Genomic DNA, 17650 nt, shown 5'->3' on the forward strand with positions numbered 1-17650 from the left:
TTTTGAATAATTATGTTCTTGCAAAAATTATTGTTAAGTTCATATCATATTAACTCATACACTTGCGTTAATATTTAAAGTATGTATGAATGTATTGTCAAAATAAGTTGTATTAATCCAGGATACAATCAGTTTGATTTTGAATTGCTATGATAAATATTTTAGGAAGATCATTTCAAAGATAAAGCCTACAGAGTTGCATCTTTGTTTGGTGTAATGTAGAAATCTTTAGCATAACATCACAACATACCTGTACTAAAATCACTAACATCTTTAGCATAACATCACAACATACCTGTACTAAAATCACTAATACTTTTCTACCTTACAAACTATAGACACAAACTGGAACACCATATTCAAGAAATCGTGGTAAGGAAGGCAAAAAAGGACGTGGAATTCTTCAGCGACGGAACAGTATTCGTAGCAACAAGCAGCAAGATCGTAAAAAACAAGAGGTAAACACACACACTTCGATTTGTATAAAACTTTAAAGTTTGCTTCGAAATGTTGCACTAAATGAACTGAAAAAAAAAGATAATGATTTGTGGTTGTGGTTTATATGTCTTAAATATGTCTTGTTGTGCTTTGCTAGGACGAGCAGAAAAAAGCAGAAGAAGAACGCCTAAAACAAGAACAACAGCATCAGCAGCAACAGCAACCACAGTCGCAAGCACCTTCATCAACAGGGACTGCAGCACCATCTGATAAAAACCCACTGGTTAATCTTAAAAGTAAGAGTTGTCAAATTGAGTTTGTTATTTTTTTTAGTGCTGATCGTTTTTCGTCTTGTTTATCTTTCATGCAAAATTTATACTCATTATGTATATACTTATTCTATATTCAGGTCCATTGTCAGGGTTACCACTTGCCAGACATGACCCGTCAGCAAGCTTAATGCGTGAAACAGACTTAGCAGTCACAGCAAATGATCTTGATCAGTTATTTGAATCATCAGATGACGATGAGTGTGGTGTAAGTGATGTTCATTTCATTTTTTTTACTTTCATGCATAGACTGGCACAGTCAAGGCGATTAATTTGTTTTTGTAGTTTAAGTAAACTAAAAAAATTCGCGAAATGGAGGTGTTAGCACAAAATCCCCTGTAACTGTGAAACCCCCGACGGGTTTATTCTGCATGGCCCTCTATCAACACTGCAGGAACCCGTTGATTTTTCAACAGGTAATTATGTTAATGAGTGTTCTAATTGACAATCATCTAAGCCAATCACAACGTCTCTTCAACTGACCTCTGACCGAGAAGACGTCTGCTGATTGTAGCAGCCCATTTTTTTTTTATTCTACGAGTAGAAACTACATTAAAACCTATATTTTACAGTTTCTATGCTACATTCTAAGTCTATTTACGACGACTACAACAAACTCAAATTTCAACGTGCCACCATGTTGGGTCTGCAGTGTGACCTTTACCATGTTGACTTCATTATGCATGTATTTCCGCGCCCACCTCATTATGATATGTAGATTCATGAATATTTAATAGCAATAAATTTCCTGCAGAATAAACACTTCCATTTTGCGAAATGTTTTATTTTATTTAAACTACAAAAACAAGTTAATCGCCCGACTGCGCCAGTCTACTCCATGCAGTGTTAGTGTAATCTTCAAACACTCTCTTATTATCAGATTCCTTATTCTATATGATGACAGTGTGTTTGTTGTCATTGCTCTGTCTTTCTGTGTGAATGTGGCTAACTGCTTATGCAGTGCCTTCCTATCTTTCACAGACATCTTTCCATTACTAGACTCAACTCTGTACAGCTTGTTAGACAACAACATGTATTTCATTTGATGGCTCCATCAGTTCTTCTTGACAATTGATAGTCCCTATAAGTCACGTCATACCCTCTACCGAAAAAGTAATACTGATAAATAAAACTGTATATTGATAATGATTAAATTTTTGGCTCCATCCTTCAATGAAAATTGCTGCTGCTTTGGGGTTCCACTTATTCTGTATAATATTATATGCATTCATCGGATGTCTGATCTTATTTTGCTGGCTTAGTTTTAATTTTGACCTGATTTGAATGTTTGTTTCATTGTTCATTCATTTGGTGTATATTTTCATTATGTAGGGTGCATTTGATAGCCTATCACAGAAGATCTCAATGATAACAGCTGATGATAGCGTTATGAAACCCTCCAGTACGCATAACAAAGGAAGCTCTCTTAATAGCACCAATAATGGCTATCTAATGACGTGTATGTATTTTTTACCTATCCATGTTACTGTTGACAGGGATTTTTTTTAGGATTGTAATTTTTATAGTGTATCTTTGGTCACACACCAAAATACCGTTAAAATTCGAAAATCCATCATTTCCGTAATTCCAGATCTGCATTTTGGTCATGCATACTAGACAGATTTTGTTCAAACTTGTTTATGTACATTAATATTATGTGATCATTATGGACAACTGGCGGCCATTTTATTTTTAGTGAATGCAGTTTTGGAATTGCATCACTGATATTGTCTTGACTATTCATGTTCAAAGTTTTTATATTCCTTAAACTTGAGAACTCAGAGACTGTGTAACAGCATAAAATAAAATAAATATTGTCAAGGAAATCTTTTTTAAATGGCAGTCAACATCTTAGAGTAAATGCACAAAAAGTAATTTTTTTTCATTCCCATCATTTTATAGCCAGCGAACTTGCAAGGATGTTTCCAACTCCACCGTCGCTTGAGTGCAATCCTGGAAGTGCTGAGTACATCAATCCAGATTCTGCTCCTGGATCCTCTCTTCTGGATCTGCCTTCAGCAATACCAGATTTGATGGAAATAGAAATTGAAGAAAGTCTGGGTAGTCCCAAACCGGAACCCATCAAGGTAAAAACAATGCTTTAAGAAAAAAATATCTGTATGATTTCTGTACTTTCGTTACTAAGTTAGTAATTTCTGTCGATCAGCTTTAACCTAATTGATAATTTCTCAGGAGAGAAAATTTTTCAAATGGTTTGCCACCAGTAGTTTGGCCTAAGGCGGTTGGCAAACTGCTCAGTATGTTATATTTATCATCTTTTGTTTTTTTAGGACTGGTCATTCGTGTTCAAAATCCCCGTCATGCAACGATATTTTGGATCTTCTATGTATGCCCCATTGAAATCACTGCCAAGCTCAAAACTACCACCTCTGAAATTTCCAAACAATTGTCTTTACAAGCCATCATGGCAGGTAAGTTAAAAGTAAACTCTGCATAATTTTTAATACCTCTTTGCAAGTATCTTGTGTTATCTTATTAATTTGAAATAAAACTAGAAAAATTGCATTTTGAAAATTGTGTGTTGAGTGAAAACTTCATTTGTGTATTTCCATTTCACATGCTTAATGAATATGATAGTATTGTCATGGTTACCGTGATAACAACTTTAGGTAACATTACATGAATAATGAGAAGAAAAAAAACACATTGCTAATCAAGCACATGACAGAAAGAATGAGGTTGTGTTTATTTGTGTTATTTCTGTTCTTATTTTCTACTGCCAGGTTGGCCTATCTCAAAAACAAGACTACCTGCCGCCCAGCAAGGATTTACCCAGTGTTAGTAGTGTTGATACAGATATGATAAAGGCTACTCAGCATCCAATGCTGCCTCTGCCATCTGCTGGCACCCCAGGAGTTCTACAATCACCTGCCACGTTTCATGCCACCCAGGAACACCATCAGAACTTTGAGTCTTTTTCACCAGCATCCACTCCGTCGTCGTACGTCAAAAATCTCAATTCAATTGAGCCTCCAACGCCAGCTAATAACATTCCAGAGGCTCATAGTTTGTTTGTTAATCTTGTGTTGTCAGATTCATTATTGAACCTCTTTAAAGATCGCAACTTTGATAGCTGTGTTATTTGTGTGTGTAACATGAACATTAAGGGAAATGATGCTAGTCTGTATCTCAATGATAATCAGGCACAATACAAGTGTGTGTGTGGGTTTAGTGCCATTAAGAACCGTAGGTATGGTACAGGAAGCGGCCTTTTTGCGGAGGATGAACAGGATATTACAGGACAGCAGCACGATATTGCATTGTGGGCACAAAACACTGATCACATGGATCCAGATCCCACTCGGAAAGCTGTTAATAACACAGAAGAAGGAAACCAGTCGTTAACAGAAGGGAGACGGAGAGTACCAGATATTCTTGTGGATGTGATCAAAGACCAGTGTTCTTCACCATACGGAACACTGTGTCAGTCAGACAGTGTGGTTTTAAAACACAGATCGGGTAACAACTCAGGACAAATTGCAAGGAATCAGTTAGAATTGTCTGATGGCTGTGATGCATGCTTCTCAGCCTTGGAATTAGGGAGACAGCTTCTTGACGGATCTAATAATAAATTGGACGATACAATGTGGAAAGGAACCTATCTCCACAGTTGGGCATTTACAACAGGTTTGTTAATTATTAATAAATTAACATAGAGAAGCAATGTTATAGTCAAGTCATTGTTCAATCACTTTTGCATTTGCCAAGCTATGTGTTTAAGTAGTGTGAAGTGGATTGTTGATATTAGTCCTAACATTTTTTTCAAATTTCCAAAAATCATTGCATTTAATTTGTTTTCAATGAATTACATAAACTGGAATTTTTGTTCTATAATGCACTGATTATATTATATATGCAAATCTCAATTTTGACTTCACAAAATGAACATAATGATTCTGCTTTAAATATCTATAGCACACAACTTTGATCACTTTCATAGCGATTAAGAGTATATGTTTAACTGATCAAAACAGTGAAACCTATTTACCTGTTATTATATCCCGTAAAATATGCTAATTTTCCACAGAGGTATTGTATCATGTAATACTCTTGATTACCATTTATATCTTCTAAAAACACAGGCTATGTCAGGTCACATGTCAGGTCACATGGGCTGCGTGTGTTATATAGACACCATAAATGCATTAATGAATTATTAATGGTTTTTAATTTGCTAATTTCGTCATTAATTAAAATCTACTAAATTAAATCTATTAAATAACAAAAGAACTCATTGTTACCCTGGCAAGTTTATGAACTTGCTCAAATCATTAAAATAGCAAAATAAATGTCACTAAAAATGAACATGTAAAGACTGACTATGTCAGGTCATATGAACTACTGGGTATATGTAGTATGCAAATGAACATGTAAAGACTGACTATGTCAGGTCATATGAACTACTGGGTATATGTAGTATGCAAATGAACATGTAAAGACTGACTATGTCAGGTCATATCAACTACTGGGTATATGTAGTATGCAAATGAACATGTAAAGACTGACTATGTCAGGTCATATGAACTACTGGGTATATGTAGTATGCAAATGAACATGTAAAGACTGACTATGTCAGGTCATATGAACTACTGGGTATATGTAGTATGCAAATGAACATGTAAAGACTGACTATGTCAGGTCATATCAACTACTGGGTATATGTAGTATGCAAATGAACATGTAAAGACTGACTATGTCAGGTCATATGAACTACTGGGTATATGTAGTATGCAAATAATTGAAATTGATTTTAGTTTTTGATCACTAAGCCGTTACTTATGTATATTCTTGTTTTATCTAGTGTCTTTTAATTTGTATGACACAGGTCATATTAGTTCAATTTTAAGGAAAAAATCACATCTAATGCTACTTCAAACTCGCAACAAATACCCTGCAAATAGCTGCTATTTGCAAAAACAATTTATTCAAACAGATAGAGGACTGTACAACAAATTATTTAGCACCAAGATAAAATATTTTAAAGTACTTATTTTATTATGTAAATGCCAAATTGTTTTGAAATCATAATGATTAATGCATGACTAATAGTTACTAATAATGATCAGGTGTGGCCTTATTATTCCACGTTTGGGACTTATGTCTGGACCTATATCTTAGACATGCCTGGACCGATGACATTCAAACTTTACAAAACATACACAGAATTATACATATGCAAGACTGATTCAAGATGGCCGAATGGCATTTTTGGCATTCCGGAACCGGATCATGGCTGTTTACAAATGAATTTTGTTCTGACTTGGTACTTACATTAGACATTATGGGTTTCCTGATGCATGTAAATTTGTTTTTCAGATTCAAAATTACTAACTTGCGACCTTGTTTTAATGAATGCAGTTTTAGAGCCATATTTCTGACATGCTTTGACTGATTATGTTCAAATTTTATATATTCATTATACATCATGTCATAAATATACAGATGTATTGGTTTGATGATCAGATTTAAAATGGCAGAATCATCAAAATCCAGCATGGATGGATTTTGTTCAAACTTGGTACAAACAATGGACATAGTACCTTGATGCACGACAATTTGTTTTTCAGATTGGATCTGAAATGGGTGACTTGTGTCCATTATGCTTACATGAATTCTGTTTCAGAGCAATATCTGACATGCTTTGACTGATCATGTGCAATCTTTTTATATACATCATGTCACACATATGCACAGGTAATAGTTTAGCTGAATGGTGGCCATTTTGTTTTAATTAATGCTTCTCCAAAGTAATATTTCTCAATATGGACGAGTACTCGTTTGACGATGTCAATCATTTTAATCATAATCATTATAATCAATCATCAGCCTCTGAATTCATAACTGACATGTTTATGTTCCAACTATATTACTATAAACAAAACTATTCCTCTCAAATTAGATAACTAACAGGACTGTGCCATGCATGAACTATCTTTATACCAGTTAAACCATGTCACCGTTTGATGGAGTGCAAACTTTCACACAGTTCAAAACGTTTTTTTTTTGTCTTTTCTGACCATAATTCAGGATATTACAAAATGATTAAAGCTTTTCATAAAATGCTGAGGTATGGCTATTCAACTGACTTGTCTGTTTAAGTATTTAGACAGTGTAAAAATAAATCCAGTGCTTATAAACAAGTAATAAAAATAGTTTATTTATTGACCCTGTTATATATCAGTGAGCAACAAGTGTTACTTACAGGGAACTTTTTCTTCTTTGCCCTCAAAAGGTTTGACCAATATTCAATACTCATTAGTTATGAATTCTGCATGAAATCACAACTAAGATATTGATAGTTGTAAATTGCAAAAAAAGTTGATGGATTTTCAACATTGTGAAATATATAGGTTTACCGGATCTCCCACCAAAGATGCTAGGTGTATGCTGATTAGAGACATTATTGTTACAACAGCCAAGTATTATTACAATAAAATACTGAAAATTCTATCACAAGAGTAGTGGATGTATGCACATACTTCCTCGTGTTCTGTGTCTTATCACACATAACCCTATACATGACTCTGTGATCCTTAAATTTGATGTTGCTTAAAATGATAAAAGTTTAAGGTTGTGTGCAATAAGATGTTGTGAACTATATTACTGGTATAATAAGTTTATAACATAGCATCATTAATTTATATCTTTTTTGTTATCTCTTACAAAAGTTGATGTGCGAAGTCACCTCTCTTCACAAGATATCGTTAGGATATTGACAACACTTAGGCCTATACTTCAAGATGTGGTGCAACGAAAACGATCAAGTCGATCATGGGAACCTCCACAGTTCATAGTGCAGGGTCCTTTGACTTGGCATACATTCTTCAGGACCGCCAGCCGAGACAAAGGTAATATTGTAATTTTTCAGACAAATAACTAAATGTGTCAACTCTGCCATTAACATTCTATATGGATGCCAAAAATGTGGTAATTTAGTTTACTTAAATTTAGTTTTACTTAAATAAACATATTTTTCAGATTACATCTTCTGTTGTGGCCTCTAGAGGGCTCTGTTGAAAACTTTTCATCATAATTGGGATATGCCTCATCAAAAAATGTTGAATTATGTTTTCAATTTATTCCGATTTGTTGAAAATAACTTAAATAATTAATGTTGTCTTTATTTTTACTGAAACTTGTTATTTCAAAGATATTTTAGTCTGTTAATGCCACAATCTGTGTAATTTGGCGGCTGTCACAGAATCCCTACTAGATTTTTGTTTAACAGCTGATGTATGATTATTTTAAAGAAAACAACTCACAGTTCAGCTGTGAATTGTGTATTAATGTCTGTACGTAGCATGTTTTGTTGCCCTCACATGAATAGATCTTTTGTTGAACAGAGGCAAAAGATATCCATATTCAAGCAAAACACCCTTTAATTCATGCCACTTGTGTTTGAATTAAACAATATGTTCACTGATAAATTATTTGTTATTGCCGACTGACTGCTAAAATTTGTTTTTATGTCCTCAATTATTTGTATTTACAGCGGAGTCTCCCGAACCACTGCCAGTACCATCATTTTTAGTTGGTCATGATAAAGATTGGTTGTCACTTTCACCTTATGCATTACATTATTGGGTGAGTATATGTCAATTGACAAGCCTACTTTAAATATTACATCATAGTTTAACTCAATAGCTGTTATTAATACCATGTCTCATTTCGTCTCCTAACAGGACAAGCTGTTATTAGAACCACAGTGTGCAACACATGATGTGGCATACGTGGTTGTCACACCTGATAATGACTTCATCTTGCAATGTACAAAAGCTTTTTTTAAAGAACTGGGTGCTGTGTATGAGGTATGTGTTTGTTTACTTTCTTTAATACTAAAATAAAACTTACAAAGGATATAAAAAAACTGAAATGTCTGCCATTGCTGCAATTTGTTCTTCTGGGTACAACACTTAAATAAATAATTTTTATCTGAACTTTTTTAAAAGTAAATGTGTTTTTGATTAGTATAAAAACTTATTTGCATATTGCACATGATATGATTGAATAGATTGTTTTGTACCTTGTAGAGTTAAAGGACACTTAAGGTAGAGATGCAGTTTACATGACAGGTATTTTAATTAGTTAATTAGGAAACCAAGATGACCTCCCTTGTCCACAAAACTATATATTTTTGGAAAGCTTATTGTATGAATTTTAAAATTTTGTTAGAATTTTTCTTTTATGGACACTGTAGTTTGAAATATGCACAAAAATGTGCTTTTTTGATCAAAAATGATTCAAAAAAAAAATTAGCTTCTAAACCATGCTTCTGTTTCCTGTCAAAATTGGCTTATGGGTACATCTGTTTACTATGAAGAAAGTGTCATCTTGAAAACAGTCTACCAGTTGTCAATTTTGCAGGACGGCAGCTAAAATTTTACTACTTCAAGTATATGCATTGTCTGTACGGTTTTTGTAACACTGTTCAACTAAAAACAATGCCCCGGCATCGTTTTGAAGATAAACACATTGTCAATCACTTGTGAAAATTTCAAAACAAAAGGTCAAAGTGTCTAGGAGCTATTTTTAGCTCTGCTGTCGACTTTGTCGAGCGGAGCTCATCATATGAGTGATTGTCCGTCGTCGTCCGTGTCATGTTTTACTTTTTCGACTTCTTCTTGTCATTTTTGGTAAAAAGTGATATTTTCAACTTCTTGTTAAAAACCGCAAGTCCAATTGCTTTGATATTACATATATAGGTACTACATGTGGACCTCTCTCAGATTTGTTCATTTTATAATGATATCTTTAATTCTCTAATTTTGGTGAATATTTTTGTAATTTTTGGTAAAAAGTGATATTTTTGACTTCTTGTTAAAAACCGCAAGTGCAATTGCTTTGATATTACATATATAGGTACTACATGTGGACTTCTCTCAGATTTGTTCATTTTCTAATGATATCTTCTGTTCTTTAATTGCCATGTGCATTGCTAACAGCTGAGCTATCTCAGCCGACAGGCTGCTTATTAGCTCCGCTGTAGACTTTGTCGAGCAGAGCTTATCATATGAGTGATTGTCGGCGTCCGTCGTCTGTGTCAATGTTTTACTTTTTCGACTTCTTCTTGAAAACTACAAGCCTGAATGCTTTGATACTTGGTGTATATGTACCTTGGGTAGACCTCTCTTAGGTTTGTTCATTTCATGTTGATCTCTTTAATTCTCTAATTTTGGTGAATATTTTTGCCATTCTTGGTAAAAAGTGATATTTACGACTTCTTGTTAAAAACCAATAGTTCAATTGCTTTGATATTACATATATAGATACTACTTGTAGACCTTTCTCAGATTTGTTCATTTTGTGATGATATCTTCAATTCTCTAATTTTGGTGAATATTTTTGTCATTTTTGGTAAAAAGTGATATTTTCGACTTCTTGTTAAAAACTGTAAGTCCGATTGCTTTGATATTACATATATAGGTACTACATGTAGACCTTTCTCAGATTTGTTCATTTTGCGATAATATCTTCAATTCTCTAATTTTGATGAATATTTTTGGAATTTTTGGTAAAAAGTGATATTTTCGACTTCTTGTTAAAAATCAAAAATTCAATTGCTTTGCTATTACATATATAGATACTACATGTAGACCTTTCTCAGATTTGTTCCTTTCGTGATGATATCTTCAACTCTCTAATTTTGGTGAATATTTTTGTCATTTTTGGCAGAAAGTGATATTTTCAACTTCTTGTTATAAACTGTAAGTCCGATTGCTTTGATACTATACATATTGTTCATTTTCTAATGATGTCTTCAGTTCTTTAATTGAAATGTGCATTGCTAACAGCGGAGCTATCTCAGCCAATAGGCTGCTTGTTTTTCAAAGTTCTGGGATGTGCACTTAAAAGAAGCTGAGATAATTGCTAATTTGCATAACAATTCACTCAGTAAGAAGTTTGCTAATGCTCATAATTAAAATGGCTGTAACAGTTCCAAATTTAATTGTATTATCCTTTTGTCAAAAGTTAATATGGTACATATCATAGGGATCTCGTCATTTCTTTTTTTTCACCATGTTTCTTTTTTATTATTTATGTACAGCCTTGCTAAATCTTGCTAAGCATTCAAAAGAGAGAATGTTTGCACCTGCTAACTACATTTTAAAATCGTTTTTTAATATGTCCCACTATTCACAATTCTACAAAATTTTTACAGTCTATATCCAAGAATCTTTGGATAATAAAAAGCAAAAAAAAAAAATTCACTTCCAAGTGCCCACGAACCTGCATCTCTACCTTAATGTGTTAATTACAGGGCTTTGTTTTAAACGTCAAAACCTGTGTCAAAGTCATTGTGCTTAAGAGTTTTGGGTTCAAAATGAAACTTGAGATGAAAACAAATGAAGTTATTAAACTGTTGATAAAAAAACCCTCACTTCTGTTATCCATATTAAAATGAGGAAAATTCAAACTGGCCACGTGGGGGCGCTATAACATGCTATTTCTCCATTTTCATTGAGGACCTGTAAAGAATCTGGTTTAGTGTAGCTTGACATGCCATGACAACTAAAAGTGATATTTTGAAAGAATTTCCATTTTAGGTGCTTACAGACTTACCTTGTATTACATTGTATTACTTGTTGGTATTTTTCAGACGTGTCGATTGGGTCGTCATGCTCCTGCATGTACTAAAGTGCTTAGAGATGGCATTATGAGAGTGCGCAAGAGTGTAGTAAAGAAAATTGGTGACCAGCCAGTGGACAGCTGGTTTTCTCAATTTGGTGAGTTTATTATAACCACTGTTTGTGTGAGAGGTTGTGGATATTTTGTCTTCATTCAAATGGATTGTAACTGATTTTAATGAAAGCTCTTTCTTGTTGATAGGTTCCATTCCAGATGCAGCTAAACTGAAATTATATGCACAAGTGTGCAGGCACTACCTTGGTAAGTAATATCGGTATTTCCAATGTGATCGTATCCACAAGTGATGACAAGGAATATTTCAACAACTTTATCATTTGTATTTCAGCTCCTCTCTTGTCAACAGAGCCAGTAGACGGCAGCATATTTGTTACATCCAAACCAGAAAAATCCATTCACATAAGTAGTTTAATGTCTGGAAGTAATCACAGCAGTAGTAGTGGAATGGGTGCCAGTGGTACTGTTGATAGTAGTCATCACTCTATGCCAGGTTCTACCTCAAACCTCAGCAGCTCAGCAGGTAAAGTAAACAAACCTGTTATTTATGAACGATTGATTTTTTGTACTAAATTTGGCATGTATGCACTTCAATAATATACTAATATAAAGTAACAAACAACCGGTCACTGATAGTCTAGTGCTTGTTGCATCAGACTCATGACTGTTAGACCAAGTTCAAATCATACCTTAGGCTGAACATCAAAAGGGTGTACCCCACTCTGGGTGAGTGTGCCACAGACTCAATGGGAAGGCCAATTCCACTGGCTGAGAGTTGTTCACTATCGAATGCGACTTTGGGGTAACCTTGGTTAAGGTCCGCAGATGTTTGTGTTCGACCGAGCCTGGTTGATGCCAGGATAGCGCATTAAAATTGCCATTCGATAGAGAGATGGCCACACAGCCCTGTCATGTAGTCGCAAACATGGATATGACTTCTGTGTCAAAAATGCACAATGTGTCAGCACTAGCACTTGCAATTTGTGCATACATAAAAAAGTCAGGAGAGACAACAGTGACATTCAATGTTCGAAACTGTCGCCTGGCACAAAAAAACTTTTTAAAACCAAAAAACAAGCGTCGTTACCTTCTTTTAGCTTCCCAAATTCTATTAAAAATTGTCATTACAAGATTTTCAGGACTTTGCAAGGAAGGCAGCTGCAGGCACTTCCACTCCTGTCCATGAAGACTCATTAGCTGCTGACTTTTTGTTTGAATTTGTTTTTGAAAGAATTCAATTTAGCGGCCCACTTCTGATACTTTAAATTCTATGTAAATTATAGAAAATTGACAACATGATAAGTTTGAGACAAAACGAATTTAGAATAACATAACTGAAAAATGTTTTGTTTTTCTAGCCCATGGAGATAGCCATGATGGGTTGTCAGAGCCAAAGGAAAGTTGTAAACGAGCAGTCGTTGAATCTGATGATGATAAAATACCACCATTTGTAGTTGTGTATTTAGTTGATCCATTTACATATGCAAAAGAATACGATGACGGTTGCCAAGCTGTATTTTCTACCGGTTTACTTAGATGCTTTACAGAGATGTTACCCACATTACCAGAGAACCTCAGGAAAACAATAAGTGTCCAAGTAAGTTGTGCAACATTGTGTTTTATCTAAATGGGATATCATTTTTCTGTTTGTGTAATTGCTTGTATGAGCGAAAATACCTGTCTGTAATTCAACGAATTTTCTACTTTCAATTCCTTTAAAGGTGGTGCCACTTCAACATATAATTGAGATGGCGAGAAAGGAGCGATCAACAACAAGCTTAGATAAAATGAAAGGATTGGCATTTTCTGTATTTACTCAGTGCCGACGTTTCATGGCTCCTACCCTTCCTAACAAGTCCCTGACTGGTTTTGGTCCGGCTGCTGACATGGAGCTGGTTCTGCAGACAAAAGAGGTTAGAATGTCTGCTTAATGATGAAATATTATTGGGCAAATTAGACATTATATTAATCATGTGTGATTTTATCAGTTTGTAGTATTGGATCAGAACTAATATTTTTTTTGAGACCAAACCTGCAACATTGCCTGAGCATTATTATATATTATTTTCACAGGCACAAGAATTACAATTTAAGCTTTACACTCCCCCATACATACTGGCACCATTGAAAGACAAACAGACCGAATTGACAGAAACGTTTGGGGAAGCAGTCCAACAGTGCGGGGAGCTGTTTGTTGGTTATTGCCTGTCGCATGATCAAAGGTGGTTGCTTGCGTCCTGTACGGATCTCAGAGGAGAGATGATGGAAACGTGTATGATTAACATTGATATACCAAACAGGTGATTATATCATATGTTGTAATATGGCTGTACCGATGCCAGTTATACCATTCAACATTGAATGCTTGCGCTTGTTTTGAACCTGTCATATTTCTGTTGTATGAGAAGATGCATATTTATGTTTTTAAGCATCTGCAAGTATGCAGTGACTGGTTTGCATTTAAGGATAAAATAATGCTATAATGCTAAACTTTGTTAAATATATATATGTATGTATGTACTTGACAGTCTGTGTGTCCTAGGTGACAAAATAATGTTTTAGCAACATTGTTACTGCAAATTTTGTGTCAAGAATGGCACACTGGCCTACACCAGGCAATGTGATTTATTGCATAATAGTATACCATGTCTGGAAATACAGAGTTCACCTGAAGGAGAGTGGTGTTATCCGAGACTACATTTGTGTTATGGTAGTCGTATATAACCACCATGATTAATGCTTTTCTCTGTTCACCCTTGTTCCATTGCAGCAAAAGAAGGAAAAAAGTGTCTCAGAGAAAACATGCCATCCGCAAACTATGGGATTTCATTCTTGGCGTTACGGCAACAACAGCATTACCATGGAGATTGGTCATTGGACGATTAGGAAGACTGGGTCATGGTGAAATCAAAGGTAATGTATTGTTCCTTACTGTGACAACTGAGTGTGCGTAACATATCACAGTGTGCGATACATATCACAGTCTGACAGTGTGTGGTACATATCACAGTCTAACAGTGTGCGATACATATCACAGTCTGACAGTGGGCGATACATATCACAGTCTGACAGTGTGCGATACATATCACAGTCTGACAGTGTGCGATACATATCACAGTCTGACAGTGTGCGATACATATCACAGTCTGACAGTGTGCGATACATATCACAGTCTGACAGTGTGCGATACATATCACAGTCTGACAGTGTGCGATACATATCACAGTCTGACAGTGTGCGATACATATCACTGTCTGACAGTGGGCGATACATATCACAGTCTGACAGTGGGCGATACATATCACAGTCTGACAGTGGGCGATACATATCACAGTCTGACAGTGGGCGATACATATCACAGTCTGACAGTGGGCGATACATATCACAGTATGACAGTGTGCGGTACGTATCACAGTCTGACAGTGTGTGGTACGTATCACAGTCTGACAGTGTGTGGTACATATCACAGTCTGACAGTGTGTGGTACATATCACAGTCTGACAGTGTGTGGTACGTATCACAGTCTGACAGTGTGCGAAACATCAGTGTGCGATACATATCACAGTCTGACAGTGCGATACGTATCACAGTCTGACAGTGTGCGATACATATCACAGTCTGACAGTGTGCGATACATATCACAGTCTGACAGTGTGCTATACGTATCACAGTCTGACAGTGTGCGATACATATCACAGTCTGACAGTGTGCGATACGTATCACAGTCTGACAGTGTGCGATGCGTATCACAGTCTGACAGTGGGCGATACATATCACAGTCTGACAGTGGGCGATACATATCACAGTCTGACAGTGGGCGATACATATCACTGTCTGACAGTGGGCGATACATATCACTGTCTGACAGTGGGCGATACATATCACAGTCTGACAGTGGGCGATACATATCACAGTCTGACAGTGGGCGGTACGTATCACAGTCTGACAGTGTGCGATACATATCACAGTCTGACAGTGGGCGATACATATCACAGTCTGACAGTGTGCGATACATATCACAGTCTGACAGTGTGCGATACATATCACAGTCTGACAGTGTGCGATACATATCACAGTCTGACAGTGTGCGATACATATCACAGTCTGACAGTGTGCGATACATATCACAGTCTGACAGTGTGCGATACGTATCACAGTCTGACAGTGTGCGATACGTATCACAGTCTGACAGTGGGCGATACATATCACAGTCTGACAGTGGGCGATACATATCACTGTCTGACAGTGGGCGATACATATCACTGTCTGACAGTGGGCGATACATATCACAGTCTGACAGTGGGCGATACGTATCACAGTCTGACAGTGGGCGATACGTATCACAGTATGACAGTGTGCGGTACGTATCACAGTCTGACAGTGTGCGATACATATCACAGTCTGACAGTGGGCGATACATATCACAGTCTGACAGTGTGCGATACATATCACAGTCTGACAGTGTGCGATACATATCACAGTCTGACAGTGTGCGATACATATCACAATCTGACAGTGTGCGATACATATCACAGTCTGACAGTGTGCGATACATATCACAGTCTGACAGTGTGCGATACATATCACAGTCTGACAGTGTGCGATACATATCAGTCTGACAGTGGGCGATACATATCACTGTCTGACAGTGGGCGATACATATCACAGTCTGACAGTGGGCGATACATATCACTGTCTGACAGTGGGCGATACGTATCACAGTCTGACAGTGGGCGATACGTATCACAGTATGACAGTGTGCGGTACGTATCACAGTCTGACAGTGTGTGGTACATATCACAGTCTGACAGTGTGTGGTACGTATCACAGTCTGACAGTGTGCGAAACATCAGTGTGCGATACATATCACAGTCTGACAGTGCGATACGTATCACAGTCTGACAGTGTGCGATACATATCACAGTCTGACAGTGTGCGATACATATCACAGTCTGACAGTGTGCGATACATATCACAGTCTGACAGTGTGCTATACGTATCACAGTCTGACAGTGTGCGATACATATCACAGTCTGACAGTGTGCGATACGTATCACAGTCTGACAGTGTGCGATACGTATCACAGTCTGACAGTGGGCGATACATATCACAGTCTGACAGTGGGCGATACATATCACAGTCTGACAGTGGGCGATACATATCACAGTCTGACAGTGGGCGATACATATCACTGTCTGACAGTGGGCGATACATATCACTGTCTGACAGTGGGCGATACATATCACAGTCTGACAGTGGGCGATACATATCACAGTCTGACAGTGGGCGATACGTATCACAGTATGACAGTGTGCGGTACGTATCACAGTCTGACAGTGTGCGATACATATCACAGTCTGACAGTGGGCGATACATATCACAGTCTGACAGTGTGCGATACATATCACAGTCTGACAGTGTGCGATACATATCACAGTCTGACAGTGTGCGATACATATCACAGTCTGACAGTGTGCGATACATATCACAGTCTGACAGTGTGCGATACATATCACAGTCTGACAGTGTGCGATACGTATCACAGTCTGACAGTGTGCGATACGTATCACAGTCTGACAGTGGGCGATACATATCACAGTCTGACAGTGGGCGATACATATCACTGTCTGACAGTGGGCGATACATATCACAGTCTGACAGTGGGCGATACGTATCACAGTCTGACAGTGGGCGATACGTATCACAGTATGACAGTGTGCGGTACGTATCACAGTCTGACAGTGTGCGATACATATCACAGTCTGACAGTGGGCGATACATATCACAGTCTGACAGTGTGCGATACATATCACAGTCTGACAGTGTGCGATACATATCACAGTCTGACAGTGTGCGATACATATCACAATCTGACAGTGTGCGATACATATCACAGTCTGACAGTGTGCGATACATATCACAGTCTGACAGTGTGCGATACATATCACAGTCTGACAGTGTGCGATACATATCACAGTCTGACAGTGTGCGATACATATCAGTCTGACAGTGGGCGATACATATCACTGTCTGACAGTGGGCGATACATATCACAGTCTGACAGTGGGCGATACATATCACTGTCTGACAGTGGGCGATACGTATCACAGTCTGACAGTGGGCGATACGTATCACAGTATGACAGTGTGCGGTACGTATCACAGTCTGACAGTGTGTGGTACATATCACAGTCTGACAGTGTGTGGTACGTATCACAGTCT

General features: G+C 36.9%; 1 protein-coding gene across 1 annotated transcript in view; it reads left to right on the forward strand.

The window, feature by feature from the left end:
- The window catches only part of LOC100378573 (mediator of RNA polymerase II transcription subunit 13-like), a 73594-nt gene that overhangs the window by 49735 nt on the left and 6209 nt on the right, over positions 1 to 17650 (forward strand). The window contains exons 12-28 of the mRNA XM_085491004.1: positions 339 to 458; positions 596 to 734; positions 848 to 975; positions 2100 to 2226; positions 2670 to 2854; positions 3059 to 3199; positions 3512 to 4415; positions 7457 to 7636; positions 8281 to 8372; positions 8471 to 8596; positions 11386 to 11512; positions 11616 to 11675; positions 11761 to 11952; positions 12788 to 13026; positions 13151 to 13342; positions 13503 to 13729; positions 14200 to 14342. Of these exons, the coding sequence (XP_085347130.1) occupies positions 339 to 458; positions 596 to 734; positions 848 to 975; positions 2100 to 2226; positions 2670 to 2854; positions 3059 to 3199; positions 3512 to 4415; positions 7457 to 7636; positions 8281 to 8372; positions 8471 to 8596; positions 11386 to 11512; positions 11616 to 11675; positions 11761 to 11952; positions 12788 to 13026; positions 13151 to 13342; positions 13503 to 13729; positions 14200 to 14342 (3322 nt within the window). The remainder of the gene's footprint in view (positions 1 to 338; positions 459 to 595; positions 735 to 847; positions 976 to 2099; positions 2227 to 2669; positions 2855 to 3058; positions 3200 to 3511; positions 4416 to 7456; positions 7637 to 8280; positions 8373 to 8470; positions 8597 to 11385; positions 11513 to 11615; positions 11676 to 11760; positions 11953 to 12787; positions 13027 to 13150; positions 13343 to 13502; positions 13730 to 14199; positions 14343 to 17650) is intronic.

The sequence above is a fragment of the Saccoglossus kowalevskii genome, chromosome 16 (assembly GCF_978046115.1).
Source record: "Saccoglossus kowalevskii chromosome 16, keSacKowa6.1, whole genome shotgun sequence".
Classification (NCBI taxonomy): domain Eukaryota; kingdom Metazoa; phylum Hemichordata; class Enteropneusta; family Harrimaniidae; genus Saccoglossus; species Saccoglossus kowalevskii.